Here is a 22,623-nt window from a genome sequence, read left to right as displayed (position 1 = left end):
TTCTCTTGTTTTCTCAGTGACGATAGTATTGCTGTCATCAGCAAAGAGAATTTTTTCACTGTGAATAACACTATTGACGCCCTTTCTCACCTTCCTGTTGGTCCTGAGTCTGAATTCGATGCTACTGCCACATCTTGTTGACAAATCGACGCACAGGACACTGAATTTTTACAGACTTTTTCATTGCATTATAGGAAAATTGCTCAGGCCACCAAAGCAGATCCTAATTTGAACTTTTTGTTTCACTACATCCTTACTGCTTCGCCTCATTCAGTGGAAAAGATTCAGAATACTTTTGTGCGACGATATTTTGCTCATCAATATAGCCTCTCTATCTAGCAAGGTGTGATTTTATTCCAAAATGACTGTGAACAATCGCGTGTGCTTATTCCTAAAGTGTCGCAAAAAGATATGTTGCAATGGTATACAAAGGACATTGGGGAATTGTACGCACAAAACAGTTAGTTCTTCAGCATTGCACTTGGCTGAGCATGGATGCCCACATTGAAGAGATGATGTCACAGTGTTGCACTTGTGCTGAAAATCTATGGGCCCGCCGCTAACGTTTTCACCTTGGCCAAAGTCTCAATCGCCGTGACAACGAGTACATATTGACTATGCTGGTCCTTTTTGGAACAGTCGTTAGCTTATTGTTATGGACTCTTTCAGTAAATATCCGTTTGCAGTGCTCATGAACTCTGCTACATCGCATAGTACCATCCTGTCTTTGTCATCTATGTTTTGCTTGGAAGATTTCCCTGAAGTGTTGGTTACAGACAATGGACCACAGTTTACGGCTGAGGACTTCAAACAGATTTCTACAGCCAATGACATCACTCATCTTACCAGTGCTCCATTTCATCCTCAGTTGAATGGAGAAGCGTACATTCAAGTAACATATGAACAAAGTACATGCCTCCGACACACAGGAGCAAACGCTGCTCCTCTACTGTCCGTCACCGATGGGGTTTCTACGTGGTCAGTACCACCACATGCTGCTCCAGTTGCTGCACCCACTGCAGTGCACAGCACCTCCCACACGCAGCAAGCTTCACTTTGCGCCTAATCATTCTGATCTTTTCAGAGTTTTTGTTTCGCACCAGGTGCTGGGAGAGAAGAACGATTCTTCGAAATTTGGGTGCTTGCATGTATTTGATTAAAGGTCCTGCTGTTTTGCTGCGTCATCATCACAACCAGATTTGTGCTTGTCGATTGCGAGTTTCTTCCACAGATTTTCTGTCACCAGATTCACATTCTACAGGGATGTTACGGCCGACGTGGCCAACCGCGGGCGCCTCTTTTCACTGCCTACAGAACCGATGGAGCTGGATCCATTGCCTACACCTCCTTGGCAGCTCAACTTCCAAGCACTCGCCCAGCGCCCACCGTGGATCATCATCGCCTTTCTGTCTGTTCCTCATTGGACTGGCTCAGGAAAAGGGTGGGCGCCTTTTCGGGTATTTTCAGACCGACGTTGCCCTCGGAGAGCAGGACGGATGTCGAGGCACCGCCGGCGACTCAGTGTTGGTCCCAGTTGCGGCTCACAGCTCCTCATCCCACCCAGCTTCCTGCCTCTCCCCCTGTTGTCGTAAGATGGCTCCCTACATGACAACAGTGTGGCATTTTGGGCTGAGGAACATGCAGTCCTAAGGCATCGACAGCATACAAACCAGCTCAGCGCCATGAAATGGCGTTTAGAAGTTGCTGACCCTTGCGCCAATGGAAATATGGGCAGCGCCACACCTCCAGGAAGACAGAGTTCAGCATCCCATGACAATGCTGACTTAACCACTCGCCCATCGCTGGTCGGCCCCATTTCGGTCACCGACTTCGAGAGCATCAGTACTGGATAATAGGAAGAATATACTTAGCCCGTTCTGCGAATAGTAATGGTGTAAAAAGTAATTGCATGTAGAAGGAACAGGACGCATAGGAAGCCACTTCTCAGTGAGAAGTGGAGTTATGTTTCTTTGCTTTTCACAGATAAAGTATTCTGTTAATCTACAACTATTATGTACAGATCATTTTGGGTTCCTGCCACAGGCCATTGCAACTTCTCTCCTTCCATGTTTGTGTCCATGTTGACTCCCACAGTAGCTGACACAGAAAACAAGATTAGAGGAAGCGCATTGCAATGGCTTACAGAATGCCTTTACCGAAGACAGAGAATAATTTTCTCATTAAATGCAGCAATTTTTTCTCGAAAGTTGGAAAGCAGTAACACAAGATGTCCCTCAAGGCACTTGTCACAATTCAGTTCTCTTTCTGTTCTGCGATAATAATTTGCCCTTCTATGCCAGCTCTCCTTCAGTTCTGTTTTCAAGTGATATATTAGTTTTAATACAAAAAGGGGACGCAAAAAGTTGCTAGTGTATCATTCATACATGTAATAGTTTGGAAACATGGTTCCAGCAGGTTGATTCTGAACCTGCCAGAAACGCAATAGTCAAAAGTCATGAAATTAAAATAAACTTTAGAAATAAGGACATAGCATTAGTGTATTCTGGCAAATTTTTGAGATTACAAGTAATAAGAATTTAAACTGCAATATGTATTTTGAGTACCTCTCAAATTAATTTTCTATTTTAATATATACTACAAATATCATCAAGACATACAGAGAATTGTATACCACAGTTTGCTGAATCGGTATTCACCTGTGAAAGCTCTACTAATTAATCACGTATACTGAAGGTCTAGAAAACCTTTGCGACCGTATATGTGTCCGCTTCTATCATTTCAATTGGTGAGCTATTGGAAACTAACCATCTAGAATTGTGACAGCAGTGTGTGGAGAAGGTAGCTCATGCTACCACTGCAATTTGAATTGCACTGCTATATGAACCGTAATGCCGCTAACTGTGGCAACAATTTAGTTGTATATGGAAGCCCTGCATGCATTGCGAACATATCGATTGTATCAGGGTTTGTATCGATTACAGCCAGCTCTTGTGTATTATATCTGCGGTTTGTTGATTTACAAAACTATGTGTGGGATGTGATTGCAGTATGGAATACACGGTAGGAAAGGGTTGGGGGTGTGTATTTGTATGTTGGAAAATGTAGGACGTAGGTAGACGCAGTATGAAGAATGTTAACATTTCAGTGTCCGGTGTTGTGTAGTATGTGGTAAGCTACTTTTTAGATTATTGTATATCATGAATACGTTTTTCTTCTTGTACGTGCACCTTTTGTAGCTGTGTTTACAAATTTTTGCCGGAATACCACGCCTTTGTTTATTTTTATAGTTTCATTCAGTGGTTGTGATAGTCACTTTTGATGTGCTATGGTCATGTGGCTGTGTGCAACACAGTCGGAGTTGGCTCATCTGTCAAAAGAAGCTCATAACCTTTATGTCATGTGATTTTGAAAACCTTTTTTCCCTATTCTTACTTCTTAGTATTGACTTCCATACTAATTAAATATTACCCCGGTATGCTTAAGATTTGCCCAGGAAATCACAGTTTATTGTTTCCCTCTTATTTTTCTTTGTGCAAAGTGTTACAACTACATCGATACTTGGAAACAGCTGTGAAGTGCGAGGCAGGTGTCCTTCCAGTTGTGCCACTTCTTATGGCTTTTCCTCCCGTTCTATTCGCGTATGAACCACGGAACAAAGTATTGTTTGAATACCTTTACACGCTCTGTCATTATCTAATCCCATCCTGGTCCACACTAGAACACTACATAGAGGTTGCAGTATTTTCCTAGAATCTTCACTTTATGCTTGTTTTTGAACCTTTGCAAGTAGACTTTGGCAGAATAGTTTGCGTCAATCGTCAAACTGTTTGCTAGTTCTGGTTTTCAGCAACTCTTTGACGCTCTCTCAAGGATCAAACAAACCTGTGATTATTCATGGTGCATTTTTGTTAAACCTAAGCATAAGACTTATTTATGACTAGATGTGTGTATAATTGTATTTGTGTTGTACTAAATGTAATGTAAATGGTGCAAACACTGATAAGACTTGTGGTTCTTATTCGATAAAAAAATGAAAGAGTATAGGCTAGAATGTGGTAGTAGACCGCCACCCCCTGACTTCTAGGTTGTGGGGTAAAGGTTGCTAATAGGACCTCTCTTGCATTTTACATAATTTATGTATGATATAGCTATGCATCAATATACTCGGGAGACTTGTTCATTATTTAATACAGATTTTCAGAATTAATCATTGTAGCATTCAGCATTAACTTTGGCTAAATGAATTAAATATGGCATGAACATAAACATCACATTACACTACAGATCAATCTGTTACGACAATGTTTATTTGGTAGCCCCTATTCACATTCATTGGTACTGCCAACTTGTATCCAAATTATCAACTTCCAAGCTAATGTAGACGTTGGGCTACACTGGCCCTCAGTTCATCACCACACTCACACTCAATTTTGTTAGTAGATATCTCATGTTTGATGTTCGCATGGAAATGAGTGCTACTAAATATCTCTGGAAGAGTGTACTTGTGTTTAAAATGTCGTGCGGCAGTCTGCATATGAGGGTGTCGTGCATGTCAGATGGAAATGTCTAATAGTAGTCTTAGCAGGACATAAGTGTACCCAGTTCTATGAAACTGAATAAATAGTACCGGCATGATATATATATATGTGGTTTGACACTCGAAGCACTTTATGAAACTTTGCTATTAATACTGGAGTTCTTGTTTGAATTATGTGATAATACTTTCAATAATTCAAGATCGTCATGACTCAATATACATGCACGGACCTAGTATTTGAAGTGTAGATAACATAACTTGCATATAAACCACCACACTAGGAAAGCTCTATGCTATAAAATGGTACTCTTCCATGTCCACATTCTGTGAGTCTTCTAACTCAAGTCATCCACATGTTGCATATAATAATTGAGACTCCTAATAAGTACTAAAAATTGTGGCAACTCGACTACAATTGAGTACTGATGAATTATTGATATCCATTTGTGATGTTTGCTTTTGATTTGGTTAACAGTGCCAGATTTGGTGCACTGGGAACTAGTAAGATCACAGCTTGGGTAGTTAGTGTTGAAAATTTGTTCGAGAAGCATTTGGTTGGATGTATAATGTAGCTGTAAACCAGAATTCTGTATTCAGTTTTCTTTATTAGCTTTTGTGTTTTTGTCCACATAACCTCACGCAATTCCCATTACGAGATGGCTGTGATGAACACACTGTGTTTCATAGTCTAATTGAGGTGAATGGAAGGAAACTTGCAACATGAAGCATTCTTCTCAGAAAATTTTCATACTTTCTGCAACATGAGTTTCTATTTGTTTATTTTGACTTAGGCTATTAAATTTAGCTAAGTTGTCGATACATTTACCATGTATGTTTAAGCAAGTAATGGTTCATATTTAAACTGTGCAAATTCTGCATGATTAATGTGCTGCTCACAGATATAATGAACATCTGTTGTGTATGAAAAATTGTTATGCACAATTATTACTATTTTTTAATATGGTTTTGCAGGTGTTTGGTGCAGTCTGTGGTGAAGGCACTTGCAGTAAATAACCTTACATTGTGATCACATAAGCTTTAACTATGGATAAAAAGGATAGTTCAGAACTGTTATCTGTAATTAGTTCAAACTCTGATGAGGCTGTGAATTCGAAGAATGCTAGTTCTGATTCTTTGGGCTCAGATTCAAAGTCTAGTTCCTTGAATTCAAAATTGGGACAAGATTCGGTAAGTTTCACTTTAAATTTTTCAAAGCATGTTTATTAGGTAAGAGAATGACTGTAGCAGCAGCAATCCTTTTGCAAATATCTAGTAAAACCTGTCTGTTATCTGTAGGCAAGTTCAGACAAAGGCTCTCCTTCTAAGAGCTACTGCTCATCCAGTTCTACTTCAACTGAAAATGTAGTCTCAACCCTTGAAAGCAAACTTAAGACCAAAGTAAGTAGTCATGTTAGTAAAAAGTTTGAAAGGTTGGAATGATATTTGTGGCAGTGTTATTCAAATTAGTGTTTTGTGTATTTAATGGCATGCAGATGTAATGGGACTATGTCAGTGGTATTTCGTTATATAAGATTTTTAAAGCTTCACACAGAATTGTATCTAACCAGCATAGCTTCAACAGATTTCTATGAATGAATGTTTTCGTTTGCATGTTTTCCAATTCTTTCGTCTGCGGAAAATGTATTTTTGCTGTTGAGATTGTAGTAAACAAAACTTATGTACCACTAACCTTATGCAAATTTTAAACAGGGATTGTTTGTAGCTACATAAATGATGATAGATCAAACAGAGAAAAGTACCTGTGAACACAAGCAACTTGGAGATTATAGCTGACAGCGATCAGTGGGCTTGTGGTAATAGCTTATCAGGGTATAGGCTACACCATTTAGCAGCCAGGCATTAGAACTGAGAATTCAATACTGCTGAATTAGAGAAAGCTAAAAAAAATTTATATTTCACGTAGTGTGGAGCTTTTGAATGGGTAGATGAGTGTGGGAAAGTTAAAAGTATTATAGGTAGGTGTGTGTTCCGTGGGTTCGCAGCTCGTGGTCTTGCGGTAGCATTCTCGCTTCCCGCACGCAGGGTCCCGGGTTCGTTTCCTGGCGGGGTCAGGGATTTTCCCTGCCCCTAGATTACTGGGTGTTGTTGTGTCATCATCATCATCATTCATCCTCATTATGGTCGGAGGAAGGCAATGGCAAACCACCTCTGCTAGGACCTTACCTTGTAGGCAGTGTGGGTCACCTGCATCGTCCCCTACGCTCCTCGGAGTATGAGACATCATCATCATGTTCCTTGGAAGGAATAATTGAAGCTCATGATTTGGAGCATTGGCAAAAGATTAAAGGAAATACTAGAAAGATAAGACATACAGTTTTAACAAATAAATGAACACTGTAAGATTGGTGTTTAATAAGCCATCCATGGCAAGGTCATTAAAGGTGGAGCACAAGATTATGGTACGAAATTGGTTAATTTTCATAGTAACTCTCATGGAATTTGCCGTAAGCGCTCAATGAAGAAGTTGTATCTGGGTTTTTGCCCAAGTGTTTGAAACATTGCCTTCCCAACTGGAAGTCCAGTGCCTCACAACTGCGCCACCTCACTCAGTACATATAGATCGAGAGGTGATGACAGTTAACAAGGGTGTAAAACTCTCCATCCACATGCACACTTGAGAATGAAGAAGCTGTAGTGTGAAATCTTGAAAAGTAGAATGTTTCATCAAATTAACTGCAGATTCCGCAATTAAAAGTCTGAGTGAGTGTACAAAATGCTGTCAGCAAATGCAGATGTTACCCTAAATAAGTTGATGTAAGGAGAAAAAGTAGTGCAGACAGATTTTTGGAAAGTACAATTCAATCACATGACAAGGTGATTTATGGGTGTGGTCATTGTTGTTGTGATGTGCACCAAGTAATAAAATCAGTGTGGAAGTGATATTGATGTCATATTACTGTCACTTACCTTGAACTGCTAGAAGATGTTGTAGATACAGAACAAACTTTAAATGTCACTACCACAAAGGTATCTGTAAATCGCAGACTACCTTGTCTCCCCAATCGGCATTGGCATACAGATTTAATTGGAATGTTTTATCTGTGAAATCGAAACTGAAGATAACTATTTGGTCTCTAATCACCTCATTGTCTATGTACAATGGTTAAACTGTAACTTTACATCTTTCACCTGTATTTTAATTGTTGATAAGGCAAGTTGTGGAAGTGTTTTTAATAATTGGGGAAGAGGCAGACTGACTCATGTGTTTATCAGTAGTAATCTCTTGCTGTTTCAGCATGCACATTAAAGACACTGATGTTTAGTTCCCAAAACCCTGTTAACATCACTACCAATACTATTAAATGAACGTATAATTCCAGATATGGGGCACTCCTGATCTTGTCTTTTGTCATGAGACACATACTTCACATCTGCCAGGATTTGTAGCTGGTATGTAAAGACTTTTCATAGATTACATTCATATAGTGAATGTCTGCTGAGCACTGTTTGAAGCAAAGAGGTTGTTTTAGCTCCATTTGTCACAATTGTAGATTGAGATAGTAAGATTAGCAGTGGCACCTGACAAAGTCTAGTGCTTAGTATTTACAGTCAGTGATGTGTGGTGAGGTGCATGAAGTAATAAAAGATAATGAGGATACTTCATGGGTAAAATAAGAAAGTAAATGATGCTACTGGAAATAATTTGCCGACAGCAGCAAATAAATTCCATTCCCCCACCCCTTCTTTCTTTACAAAGTTGGAGTAGAAATTATTTAACTTGGCTGTGTATTGAATTGGGGGACACCTGCGTAAAGCATGGGGACTCAGACAGACCAAGAAATGGTCAGATTTCTTCAGTCATGTGTGAACATCACCCATGGGAAATTTTATTTAATTGTTACTTACCCTTCTTGCACCTCTGTACTGGATCTTACCGACAGAAATACATACCAGAATGAGAACTGAACTGTGCTGAATACATACATAGTGTCAGTCCGTATTTTGACTAGAAATTTGACGTCCTGTATATGTGTTGTGTTCAGAAAGTATAAGCAATTTTCATTTTTTGGAAGTAATTTTACTTATTCGTGTACATTAATGTTTTGTCCTTCAAAATAGTCTCCATTAGATATTATACACTTATGCCAGCACTTCTTACAATCCCCAAAACACTTCTATAACTCAGTCTTTGGGATAAAACTTAGCTCTTTCAGCAGTTAACTTTTAATCTGTCATGCAGGGTAGCCATGCGGTCTGAAACGTCCTGCCACAGTTTGCGCAGCCCCCCCCACCCCACGCCCCCCCTCCAGGAGGTTAGAGTCCTCCCTCAGGTGTGTGTGTGTGTGTGTGTGTGTGTGTGTGTGAGAAACAATGGCTCTTTAAGGTTCTTGTTATTTTTGTAAATAGAAAAAAGTTACATGGGGCCATATCTGGTGAATATGCAGGCTTGGCCATCATTACACAGGGTGTATACGACCCGGGAGATCTGGATAAAACCCGGGAGTTTTTTCATCCAGGAGAAAGCTGGGAAAATCCTGGGATATTTTTAGAATTCCGAGAATTTTTCGTTGTTTTACTTTTCAGTTAGATTTTTGTAATTTTGACAGGTAAGAACCGATACTCCAACAAAGGATATTACTGTATCCCGCTACTGCAGAATAATATTTCAACAATACAACATAAACGAGAGAGAAAAATGTAAATAACTTAAATTGCAAAGGAAATGCGCCATATACGACGACGATACACAGTGCTCATGCAAACGTCTGCAAATTGAAAATGTGTCAAAGGCTTTAGGAAGAGCAGTGCTTCATAACAACAAATTGCCTCCAATCTACGGGGAAAAGAGGGTGCCAAATTAATATTCTTGATGGAAAAAAACTTGTTTCACGAAGCGCCTAGCATCCAGCGCACATTTGTCTATCGATTATTCGTATGATTTTGAAACGCTTCCGTGTTAGTTTTTGACTATTTTTGAACACATTTTAAGTTGATTTCTGAATGAATCATAAGTTGACTTATGAATTCATGAATAGTGTATGTGATGTCTCTGTCAGGAGAATCCTCGTCGGATCTAGAAATAAACTTTCCGCGGACAAAGGGGGACGGGGCTATAATGAGCTGAGGGAGTAAAGCCGAACAGATGAATGCCAATCGCTGTCTGATTATGTGGTTGATTGGTTTTGCGAATGATCAGCATAATTACTAGAGAAATCCACAGATTCAGACTACCAGAATGGAAATAAACGACTGACAAGAATAAAAGGTGAGAAAGGTTATGTACTATCTTCTCGGTGTATCCAAGAAAATGAAATTTTGGCAGAAAACTTTGGCCAGATCGCTACAGTAGTGAGGACTAGTAGTTCAGTCCCCAGCTAGCAGCCGCATAAGTTGTATACTGGAAGTAACGCGGAAAACGTGTTGTTCGAACACGTAATAACGCCTAACCGGAAAATAATTGCGGGATAACTAAACCTATGATTCTGGCAAGGTTAGTGAAGTTAATCGGCGAACAAATTTTGACAGTGGAAGCAATAGCTACAGAATTGGTGATGACAAGATTGTTTGTTAGAACGAGGAAGGAGAAGAAATGGGGACATCACACAAATTATGGAAGAATAAGACGATTCCAAATTTATATAAAAAATATATAAAAAAATATATAAAAATAATACTACTTTTTGATTTCATGCTTGAGAAGCTGGTGCGTATGAATGAAATGTGAAACTATTTCCTAACATAAAGCTTTTTTTTTTTTTTTTTTTTTTTTTTTTTTTTTTTTTTTTTTTTTTTTTTTTTTTTTTTTTGCTCGTAGTAGGCCTAATAAGCATTTGATATTGGTACTTCGTGGATTATATTCTGTCGTGTTATAAAAATGGCCATTTGTGCCAAAACACTCTTGTTTATTTGGTGTGTTACAAAATTGCTGCTATATTAGAAAGGCCTATTTTGTTTTATCTGGCAGACAAAATAGACGTAATCAGAGCGAGAAACCAGAACAGTCTTGGGTATTATTTGTATTAACAGCTTTTTCAGTATTAGATAACGACATTTCGATTTTTCATGTAGCAAAACATTTGACGAACTTTGATGTGGTAATAGATCCTTTCGCAGAAAGGAAAGCATGCCGTGTAAAGCTGTAGCAGGATTAGAGAGAGAGAAAAAAAAATGCTAGGGGCTAAGGTGTGAAGAAATGTGCAATTTATTGCTTAACTCTTGTCAGTATTGGTTTTATGTATCCTATATTTAATTTTATGTCACACAAAACAGCAAGTTATTAACTAATAGACAAGAAAGAGTTCAAATTTTCTGAAGAGTTCTTGTTCTCTCGATTACAAATAATCCCATCCGCTATTAATTGTGAGATTTTTTTTAAGAGGGGCAGGCTGTCCAAACTAGCCTACTGGGAGAAGGAGAGCCACCACAGGACATATTAATTTCCACTCTCCTGAATATAGTTTGGACGTGCGGTGGAAAAATGCTTTATGAAGAGTCGTGGCACTGCACTTTGGCATACTTAAGACCAAATAATATGTCTTGCATTTCCTCGAATACATATGTTTTATGTTTCAGACTTTTCAGAAAGATGTGCGCTACAAGATGAACATACTTTGAAAATTAGATTTTTTTTTTTTTTAGTATTGACCCGGTTCGCAAATTTTGTAGATCTGGGGCTGATGCGCAGAGCAGTCTGAGTTATAGTGGGTAGTCTTCGCGTGGCCCGTGTTTACGTTTAGTGATTTTGCTGTTTCCCCTTCGTTTACACTCACATCAAATGAAAACAAAATGGATATCTGTGGCCGGGAGCTCTCAAGTGAATTGAAACACATTCACATAATTACGGAAGGCTGAAATATGTCATTAGTTTCAGATTTTATTTTATTTCCACCTTTCTGACAGTCAAGCATTAATTGCCTCGTGGAAAAATGAAGTTGTTTTTGTCTGTTTGCTAAAGAAATTTGACTTTTGTTAACCTTTTTCGCAGAGCCAGTCAATGTATTTGAAATGAAATGTTTAATTCCACAGCACTGGCTAGATTAAGTTGTTCACTGCATTTCAAGTGCACGTTTTCATTTTCTAGCATGTATGGCATTATGCCGTAATAAAGAACCAAACATGATATAATACAGTACTGGTGCTCCAAGAAAATTTACATCTCGAAAACCACACTGAAAAGCTCAATATCAGGTCGAGGTCTACTTCATTGGGAATCTGGACATATGATTCTGCCTTTTAAATGTGCACATTTTAATATGGTTCACGAAATTCCTATGCTCTTGCAGTATCCTCTGATGTCTTGTTTCTTTTATGACATAATGTATGATCTTTCAATGTTTTACGCGTACGTACATACCGGCTTCCTCCGTCATGATAGCCACCCAAGCGCGGTGTTGCCTGTTATCTGCACTCTCTGGCAACTGCTGAAACAAACCTATTTCTAACAGGTCGCGGGAAAATATTGCGAATGGTGGTTTGAAAAGTGTTACTTTCAAAATAAATATCCTTTTACGTAAGTTGAAGTATGTGCAACAATGTACCATGAATTTATTAAATCACAGAGCATTTGACTCTCATTTAAAAATCAATTCTTTGATGACGAGCCATTTAGAAGAATTTCGACCTCTGAAGATCAGACATTTGTCATCATTAAAAATTTTACTGGCACATTTGTGTATATATCTTAAAGTGTAACATGCCCAAATAAGATCAACAGTATATGTGAAAGCTTAGCTTCTCTTGCAGCTTGAGACCAATATTATATGTGAAAGCTTTGCTTTTCTTGTAGCAACACTATGTATATTAATTTAAAGTATTAACTTTCCCTGTTTATGTGTTCATGCTACTTAAGTGATGTTGCTGTTGGCTGACTACATCGCGTGTCCTATGCTCTGAATATCTGCTGTCATTGGCTGGCGAGATCACATGACATGAGCTACGAACGGCTTACAAAAGCGCATCAAAATTTTTATTTCAATGATTCGGGAAGTAACATGCGGTGTTTGGTGGAATTCCAATGTGTACTTTCGTAATACGAAAATACACAGCGTACATGTTGCTGCACATCAAAGATATTTCCAAAACGTATCTTTTTCCCTGAGTTTCATTTTATGAAGTGCCGGGAAATTGCACACCTGTGTATAAAACTATAACCATTCAAAGGATTGATAAGGGAAAATATACTGTCACCTGGGAGAAAGTGTATTTCTAACAGGGAAATCCGGGAAAAATATGGGAATTTTTTTTCCTTGTCCACGTATACACCCTGTTACAGTGTTCTTCAAAAATTTCATGAACAGGCAATGAAGTGTGAGCAGGTTCGTTTGGCACAAATCTTGCTGTCGCAAGTTTCATACCCAAAACATATGAAAAGATTTCGTGGCATGAGCCAATTGATGTGCCAACATCATCACCAAGTTTTCTGATTCTGCAATTGTTCAAAATCATTTCTTCTGCTTTTTTCATGTTTTCAACAGTTGTGCTGGAGTATCCAGAACACTCATCATCTTAGTCTTGAAGGCCACCTTGGAAACACTTATACCACTGGTAAACCCCTGTTTTGCACATAGCGGACTCGCCAAAAGCAACATTCAACATTTCCAAAACATTGTTAAATTTCATACAATTTTTATAGCAAAATTCTGTTACCCATTTTTAAAATAAATAAATAATCACCACTAGTAGATGAACACCTGTTTTCTTGACAACTGACTACAGACTAAACATACAGTATGGTTACCAGTGTACAGATACGTTTCAGGCATGTTTATCAACACAAAGATTAATCGTGCAAGTTGGACTAATATTACATTTGTAGTTTCTAAATGGCCTACATTTTTGAACCTCACAGATGGAACATTAGAATAAAAGCAGTAGGAATGAACATGGGACTAGAGTGAATTAAATTAATGGAAATAGTAAGTTCTTGGTAGATCAAAACTATGTGCTGGATCGAGACTCGAACTCCAGGAGAGCTTCTTTGAGGTTTGGAAGATGAGACGAGGTACTGGTGGATTTAAAGCTGTGGAGAATGGGTTGAGAGTCGAGCTTTGGTTGCTCAGTTGGTAGAGCACAAAAGGTTAATGTTCAGAGGTAGAGTCTTGGTCCAGCACACAGTTTTAATCTGCCAAGAAGTTCCATATTGGTGTGCACTCCGTTGCAGATTGTAAATTTCATTCTTGTTAATGGAAATAGTTGCCCAGAATAAATTTTTCACTCTGCAGTGAAGTTTGCACTGTTATGAAACTTCCTGACAGATTAAAACTGTGTGCCAGACTGGGAAAACCCCGTCTTTCACACATAATGGTCTTACCAACAGAGCTTTTGACACATGATTCGCAACCTGCCTTCACAGACTTATTTCTGCTAATACCTTTCTCTCATTATGTCACATGATTTTAATTTATAAGAAAAGTTTTAGATCAAAGCACACTCCACTCCATAGTGAAAGATTCATTCTGGGAACAGTCTCCTGGAACCAACACTGTGGCTAAGCCATTTCCCCACATCATTTTTGCTAGAAGTGCTGGTGCTACTATCCATGCAAGAAAACTTTCATGAAGCTCGGAAAGTAAGCAATAGGTATTGGTAGAAGTAGAGCTGCATGGGCAGACTGAGTTGTGCCTGGATAACTCAGTTTAAGGGCATTGACCTCAAAAAGTTTGAGGTTCAAGTTCTGGTTTGGCACAGTTTTAATGTACCAGGAATATTTGGTATTTTGATACCAGCGGATTTATAAACACACAGCACAAACACAGTTAAGCGATACGGAAAAGAGTGAAGGGTAGGGATTGCAGATGATGGAATGGTATAGGAATGAAATTGTGCACTGTCTGACAAAAGTATCTGGACACCCCTATGTAAAGAGGAATTGACCACTAGATGTCGTAAGAGGCAGCCCCACCAGTATAAAAGAAAGTAGAGAGTATTGTGTTTCAGTACAGAAGCAGTAAGGGCAGAATGGGTCAGCCAGGAGAGCTCAGTGACTTTGAACCTGCACTAATTTTTGAACTTCAGCCAATCAATCAGGGAAATTTTAACACTTCTAAAGCTGCCCAAGTCAACTGTTGGTGAAGTGACTGTGAAGTGGAAATGCGGAGGACCAACCACAGCTAAACTAAGATTACAGGCAGACATTATCTGCTGGTGGACAGGGAATGTCGAGATTTGCAGAGGATGATTGTAAAAAAAAAAAAAAAAAAGCATAAAATCAGCAGAAGGAATCACTTTTAAGTCCAAAGTGCTATCAACAGTCCAGCTAGCACAACTCCTGTGTGTAGGGCACTAAAAAGACTGGGGTACAGTGGTTGAGCAGATTCTCATAATCCACACATTTCAGTATTCAGTGTTAAGCAACACTTGAGGTGATGTAAACAGTGATGCAGTTGGACAGTGGATGACAGCCAATGAATGATTTGGAACAATGAATCATGATATATCTTACGGCATTCTGATGGAAGTGTTTCTTGAATGCTTCAAGAACGTCGCCTACCGTTATGGGTAGTTTCATCATTGAAGTGTGGAGGAAGGAAGAGGTTTTACAGTATAGATGTGTATTTCATGGTTAGAGTATGATCTGCTTATTGCACTTAAAATACTAAAAGTGGGAGGATATGAACACATTGTACACCATCGTGTACGGCATGTATTACTTGAACAACTCGGAGACGATGATTGTTTGTATCGTTATCAGCATGACAGTGCATCCTGTCCAAGCAGGTCTGTGAGGCAATGGTGTGTGGATTATAACATTCTTGAAATGTACTAGCCTGTCCGAAGTCCCAACCCGAACTTGGTGGAACACTATTGGGATGTTAGAATGTCAACTATACTCCAGATCCCAGTGTCCACCAACATCAGTTGCTACCTTCTGTGGCCTTGTCCCATGAGTAAGATTGGGCTGGCATTCCTACACAGACATTCAGACAACTTATTGAAAATGTCACCATCAGAGTTCAGGCAGTTGTAAATGTGAGGAGTAGACACATCCCATATTAATGCCAGCTAGTAGTTGTCCGGATACCTGTTATCAGGTAGTGTATAATGGCAAGATGGCAAACTTTCAGAACTGATAGTATGGAGCAAAATGAGAAAAATATCTAGTAAACATTAGTTCTAAAATGCATACCTTAAGAGTTTGATCACTTTTTCCACTTTGCTACAGTGAGTATCATATCTTCTACTGAAATTTCTTTGCTTTCCATATTTTGAGAGGTGATAGTATGAATAGTACAAATAATGTCCTGTAAACAAAAGAAGTAAGACAGGGTTGTAGCCTCTCCCCGATGTTGTTCAATCTGTATATTGAGCAAGCAGTAAAGGAAACAAAAGAAAAATTCGAAGTAGGTATTAAAATTCATGGAGAAGAAATAAAAACTTTGAGGTTCGCCGATGACATTGCAATTCTGTCAGAGACAGCAAAGGACTTGGAAGAGCAGTTGAATGGAATGGACAGTGTCTTGAAAGGGGGATATAAGATGAACATCAACAAAAGCAAAACAAGGATAATGGAATGTAGTCTAAATAAGTCGGGTGATGCTGAGGGAATTAGATTAGGAAATGAGGCACTTAAAGTAGTAAAGGAGTTTTGCTATTTGGGGAGCAAAATAACTGATGATGGTCGAAGTAGAGAGGATATAAAATGTAGGCTGGCAATGGCAAGGAAAGCGTTTCTGAAGAAGAGAAATTTGTTAACATCCAGTATTGATTTAAGTGTCAGGAAGTCATTTCTGAAAGTATTCGTATGGAGTGTAGCCATGTATGGAAGTGAAACATGGACGATAAATAGTTTGGACAAGAAGAGAATAGAAGCTTTCGAAATGTGGTGCTACAGAAGAATGCTGAAGATTAGATGGGTAGATCACATAACTAATGAGGAAGTATTGAATAGGATTGGGGAGAAGAGAAGTTTGTGGCACAACTTGACCAGAAGAAGGGATCGGTTGGTAGGACATGTTCTGAGGCATCAAGGGATCACCAATTTAGTATTGGAGGGCAGCGTGGAGGGTAAAAATCGTAGAGGGAGACCAAGAGATGAATACACTAAGCAGATTCAGAAGGATGTAGGTTGCAGTAGGTACAGGGAGATGAAAAAGCTTGCGCAGGATAGAGTAGCATGGAGAGCTGTATCAAACCAGTCTCAGGACTGAAGACCACAACAACAACAACAACAACAAAACAAAAGAAGAGATGTTTCACAGTAGAAAAGATGGAAAAGTTCTCGTGGCTCTTAAGGTATTCATTTTAGAACTGATATTAGTCGGCATTTTTGTGTTGTTTTGGTCCATACTAGCACCTCTGAAAGTTTTTCAGTGTAGTTCTCATTCATCCTATATGTGCACCAACCCTTAGAAATTGTAATAGGAAATGTGACATTGAGATTGGTGATTATGGAGTGTTTGGAGTTGTCATCATCATCATTATCATTAGACACATGCTACATTATTTGACAGCCTTGAAAAGTTGTAAATGTTCTTCTGACATTTCTCACTGAGCTTTTGTAGAAAGCAGCACATGAGCAAACGAGGAAAGTTCAGTCTGTCATTTTCTGAGCTGCATGTTGTTTTAAAACTTCTATTACAGGCTTTAAGGTATTGCAGAGGGGAATTAATAGATAAAGTTTTGATAAAGAACCCATGTCTGGAAATGTACTGATTGGGTATAAAGAAGTTAGAAGATGGATCACTTACAAATCTCCCACTTGAAGGTATAGCAAGTTATGGTAGAGTTACACAATGCACATATTGAGAATGTTTTCCAGATCGCCTTAGTTCATGCCATACAATTTTCATTAAGCTATCACATTTTCTGTGAGAAACAGGTACATTCACAACTAAAAGCATTGTTGTGGTGCTCCACAGATGTGGACCAGCATTTGAGGACTCTGTGTATGAAAGCATACATATAGATACGCCTTGTTAACAAACTGTAGGGTCACCTCTTGGGGCTTTTGCCATAGATCACATAGGTCAGAGCTAATTGTCCCTGCTGTGTGCATACCCTGAAGCTGGTGGTGTGAAAGTGATCTGATCTTAGAACTTAATTCACATACTAACTGTAAATTTCTGAACATGGTTTTTTTTTTTTTAGAACTTCATCTGCTAAGTCCGCTCTACAAACCTTAGGAGCCTTTAGTAGACATTGTGAAACACTGTGTATACCAGTGGCTGGAAACTAATACATAAAGAAATTGTCAAATTTTGAAGCTGTATTGAGATTTACTGTATTTCTAGTTTACATATCCAGATGCTCAAAACCCAGGAGGAATGGAGGACCTTGGTATAAACATGTCCAGTTTAAAAAGATGTTCCCATCAAATTGTAATCAATGTCATAGGAATAAAAACAAACATTGTAAATTTGTTAAAAACCTTCCAGATCACATTTAATATTCTTTAGGTATCATTGTTAGGTGGGGTGCTGTGTTTCAAGTAAACCTTTGCATCTGGAACAAGATTAATGTGCTTAATGACAGTGTTCTGAAAACGATAGACTGCTGCTCACCATGTAGTGGAGATGTTGAGTTGCAGACAGGCACAGCAAAAAGACTTCTTGACAAGTAAGCTTTCAGCCAAAAGGCTTTCTTCTGATTTAGGCAACATACAGGTACATATTCACACAAATGCAACTTGCGCACACACAACCGATATCTAGTCGCTGCCAAGGCAGCTGCTACTCAACAGCTGCACTATATGATGAGTAGCAATCTATCCATTTCATAATATTGTCATTATTCCATCCTGGATTCCTCAATTTTTTTATATATTTTTTATCTATTGTGAACTACCCATTGTTAAAATATTTACTGAAACTGCCATTAGTGAGAACATGCCTGGTTGTGTAAAATAATAATATATTATTTTTTATACTGTCCAGTGTAAAAATTGAGATTCCATGTGTTGCGTGCACATTGTAGCTCAAATATATGTAGTGACATGTTGTAGGTGCTTAAAATTCTTTAATGTGACAGTGATTGTGCAAATATATACATTAATTTTATTATAAAGTGTGTCCTTAGAAAGCTGAGTCATGAAGTTTGACAAATAAATAATGCTGTTAAAATGTTGTTGGCTCACTAATTAAATTTTAAGTTCTGTTCTGATTCAGGTGTATGTAGTTTATGCTTGGAAATTATTAGAATGACTGCTTAGTAGTAAGCGCAGACGTTTACTTTGCTTAGTAGTATGTGCAGCTGCTTATGTTGGTAGTACTTTAGTAAAGCATTAGGCTTGTAATCAGGTATGAATAAGAAATGCTGGTTTTGGTTTTCTAGATTTCTCTAGAAGGAATGTGTGTGTGTGTGTGTGTATGTGTGTGAGAGAGAGAGAGAGAGAGAGAGAGAGGGAGAGAGGGAGATTATATGCTTTCATCCTTTAGTTGATTATGCTCCCATTAAATTTTTCCTGATATATTAAATTCCTTTTGGATCAAGACATGAAGATAGGATTTTTTGTTGCTGTCATTGATTGAGCTGGGACAGACATGACTTCAAGTTGAGTAGTAAGCTGAAGCTTTGAACGGTTCAACAAGACACACAGTCAACTGGAATTCTCCTCACAAAAGACTGACATTTAAGTCCAGGTTACATCATTTTAACTTATTGTGCAATTTTGATTGATGTGGGGGGGAGTTAGTAATAAGAGAGAAGGTGAATGCATTATGAAAATAAAAAAGTAGGTAAATAATAGTACTGGAAATAACTTGTCAACTGTAAAAAATATTATCTAGAGTAGAATTAAAGTATCTTCCATGCTGCTTGCAAGCAGAGCTCCACATTTGTCAGATGATTCAAAAGGGATGGTCAAACAGCCAAAAACTGCCTTATCAATAATTTTTATTTTAAACTAGTTTGAATCTTAAGATTGACACATGTTATGAAAGGACAGTTAATTGATGTCAGACATATAAGTAAGACACAAGAACTCTCTGTATTAAGCATTATGGGTGTACAAATACTTGAAATGACATCAGATAAATGAAGATCTTGTATCACAAACTAAAGTGTCCGTCAATCCCCAAGTATCTATATAGTGTGTTCTTGTCTTGCTTGTATACTTGGATGTCAATACCCTGCCCTCTTGTATAAAATTTTTGATCATCGAAACTAATCGTAAATAAAAATGACTGATTTAGCAGCTTTTGGCAATTAAAAGTTGCAATTCCTGTATCTTTGATTTACTTATTTTGAGAACACTGATCTAAAGAATGGGATACTCGGTGCGACCATAAACCATCAGAATCTGTAGTCAGATGAGAAAAATCACGTATCAGAAATCGGTGTGCTGGATAAGAACTTTAATTTAGACTCCTGCCTTTTGTAGACAGCAGTTGCACAAAAGTTTTCAGTCGTGCTAATGTCCATTGGGAGGAAAACCAAACCACAATCCTTACACAGTTAATTTCATATGTCCATTTTTTTTTTTTTCAAGTACAAACCAATATCTACATCTGTAAACATACTACACAAGCCACAGCGTGGTGCATAGTCGGAGGTACCTTTTACTTTTATTCAGATCTCTTGAGTCAATCGTTGTTCTGTGTAAAATCGAAAATTCTGCTACCAAGATAAATTCTCTCTGGTTTAGCTGCTGCTGTCTGCTGGTGATTGCCACCTCTACTGTTTCATCACATAGTTCATAGTGTGTCCCTCATTAACTAGTAAATGCATCTTTTGACACTCTATACCCATTCAGTTACACAGCAAAAAAAAAATCAATAATTTTATTTATATTTTAGGGTATTAATTCATAGCTTACTCCCATTGAAATACAATATATACTGGAGGAAAAAAATTATGTTTAGTAATCTCTGGAAAAAGTATGTCATGACACACTCCAGTCTGTTCCCTGATGTTTTACTCTATCTTTGTCTTTTCTAGTAATTCCTGCTGTGCATTTCTCCATTGCTCATCAGGCAACCCTCAGTTTTTGAATGGTTTTCTTAAAGTGCTGGTCTCATTACTGTTAGTCAAAACTGATAATACGCACTGACTGCAAATTTCCCTTTTCCGGCACACCAAAAGCTTAGTTTTGAAAACTGTTTATCTTTACAAACCATTTTAGGCCACTGCTTTTCAGTTTAATTCTGTACTTTTCCATCCATTAGTCTTCTTCAACCGTATTAAATGCAGAAACGCATGAGCTAGTTCTAAGATGTCATTTGTAATTTTGTACAGTATTTTTTTTATGTTTCGATTATACAATATTTTAGCCATATTATAACTGATTTTTCGGCCCTTCTTTCAAACTTGCCGTATTACACTCTTCAGTTTGTCAAAGTTTATCTGGGCTATATGTGAAAAGTACAATGTCCTCTGGAAAATACAGGTAGTTCAGTTAACATGTATTTCTTTTTTCCCATCTGAAGATCTGAAAACTTTCCACAAGGCTGCTGAAAGAAGTTTTGTTGATACAAAATCTTCTTGTCTGCCTCCACTAGTCTTTATGTTTATAGTCTTTATTGTACTGACATAGGTTCAATCAATTCCTTGTTTCTCAAGATCTATCAGTACACATTTTGTTGAAACTATGTCAAAAGACATTCTCAGAATTTGTGAATCCTAGCTAAAGTGGTAATTCACACTACACAACAATTACATTTGTGGCGAACAATAATGACTGTGTGGCAAAATGGCAGCTTGTCTAACAGCTGAACAAAGCAGGCTAATTTTTATACCCAATATCCAAGGCTAGTTAATACTCAAAACTTTTGCTAATCTGGCCATAGCTTGCACATATGGGCGCCGGATTAATGGAAATGCCAGATTATTGAGAATATCAGAAATTTATTTTTAAGAGCATAGGGGCCATACTTTACTAAATCCAAAGATACAGTTTTAAAAACATAGGGTATATAGTTTATTAAATCCAAAGATATATTCATTTTCAAAGAAAACTTTGTCTGGAGTGTGTACATAATTATATAGTAGTATCACTCACTATGAAACATGTCTTGAATTTTTAATTGTCTCGATGATGATATACATGTGCTTTACAAGCATTATATTAGCACTGCATGTATCTGGTTGTTGCATAATGTACTCCAAGATGATGTCTGCAGCTTCAGCACCAGCGGTGTGAGAAGTCTTCATACTCTCCTCCTGTGTCCTCTTCATTATCACTTTCATTAGTACTCTACTGCACACTTTTGATTATATCCTCATTCAGGCACTTAGCAACATCTTCATAATCAATTTCTCCTGTTCCTGGAAGCTTTTGGAATGTGTCGATAACCATGCACCAATGGATGGGCACCCTTTTCTCCATCTTGTCATTATTTTAGTGCTCTCCACTTCATCCCATGCTTTGTCTTTTTGGAAAACATTGTCACATAAGTTGATTCCTTTCCACACTTTCAGCATAGTCTCGGTAGAGTTCTCTTCACATTATTTCAGCAAGAAGACCAGAATTGCATGTTGATAATGATGTTTAATTGATTCCCAAAATCCCTAGTCCATGTGATAAACCATGGCTGTCACATTGGGTGGAAGAAAGAGAACTTCAATACTGTTGGACTTTAGAGTCACATTGGAAGGATGACTGGGAGCGTTGTCAGTAATAAGGATAGCTTTCAGTGGAAGCTTTTTCTTCTTTAGCTCTTTTCTCACTTCTGGTACAAATGGTTCTTGGGACCACCGAAGGAAAATTTCTGCCAATCCACTCTTTCTTCTGAGTGCAATATTGCGTTATTAGTGTATTTGTATCACTGTGTTAAAAATGACATGGATATTGGGATTTCCCAGTCACCACGAGTGGTAGTTTATGTCTCCAATTTGCGTTACAACATGCCATTAATGTCATGCACTGTTTTTGTTGCTTGTACCCATGAATTTCCTTCTTGTTCGTGGCAGCTAATGTTTCTGAAGGAAGCATCTTGTAAAAGAGTCTAGTTTCATCAGCATTGTACAAGACATCAGCAGTTAAACCTCCTTTCTCTATTATCTATTGTATCCTGTGTGCAAACTCATCTTCGTTTCTTCCAGTTTGATAGAGAACCCTTGCTTGTTGCAAACAAGTTACTACCACTAAGCTGTTTGTTAAATGTAGCTGCTTTTTCCTATATTTTTTGGTAAATGACTGGAATTACTTTACTGCTTTGTTGTACATGAGCCATCTATATACAGCTACATACAGTTCTTCATTCTTACTCATTCCCACGATGTTTTGTTTT

General features: G+C 38.1%; 1 protein-coding gene across 2 annotated transcripts in view; it reads left to right on the top strand.

The window, feature by feature from the left end:
* Positions 1–2,977: 2,977 nt before the first annotated feature.
* Positions 2,978–22,623, top strand: part of LOC124555567 (myotubularin-related protein 2) — a 182,921-nt gene continuing 163,275 nt past the window's right edge. Inside the window, exons 1-3 of one of the 2 annotated variants that reach the window (XM_047129525.1) lie at positions 2,978–3,129; positions 5,471–5,686; positions 5,795–5,896. In XM_047129525.1, coding sequence (XP_046985481.1) covers positions 5,543–5,686; positions 5,795–5,896 — 246 coding nt within the window. In that variant the 5' untranslated portion in view covers positions 2,978–3,129; positions 5,471–5,542. The remainder of the gene's footprint in view (positions 3,130–5,470; positions 5,687–5,794; positions 5,897–22,623) is intronic. The other variant, XM_047129526.1, reaches the window with a different exon arrangement.

The sequence above is a fragment of the Schistocerca americana genome, chromosome X (assembly GCF_021461395.2).
Source record: "Schistocerca americana isolate TAMUIC-IGC-003095 chromosome X, iqSchAmer2.1, whole genome shotgun sequence".
NCBI classification, from domain to species: domain Eukaryota; kingdom Metazoa; phylum Arthropoda; class Insecta; order Orthoptera; family Acrididae; genus Schistocerca; species Schistocerca americana.
The sequence above is the reverse complement of the archived record's forward strand: the minus strand, read 5'-3'. Positions and strand labels throughout refer to the sequence as shown.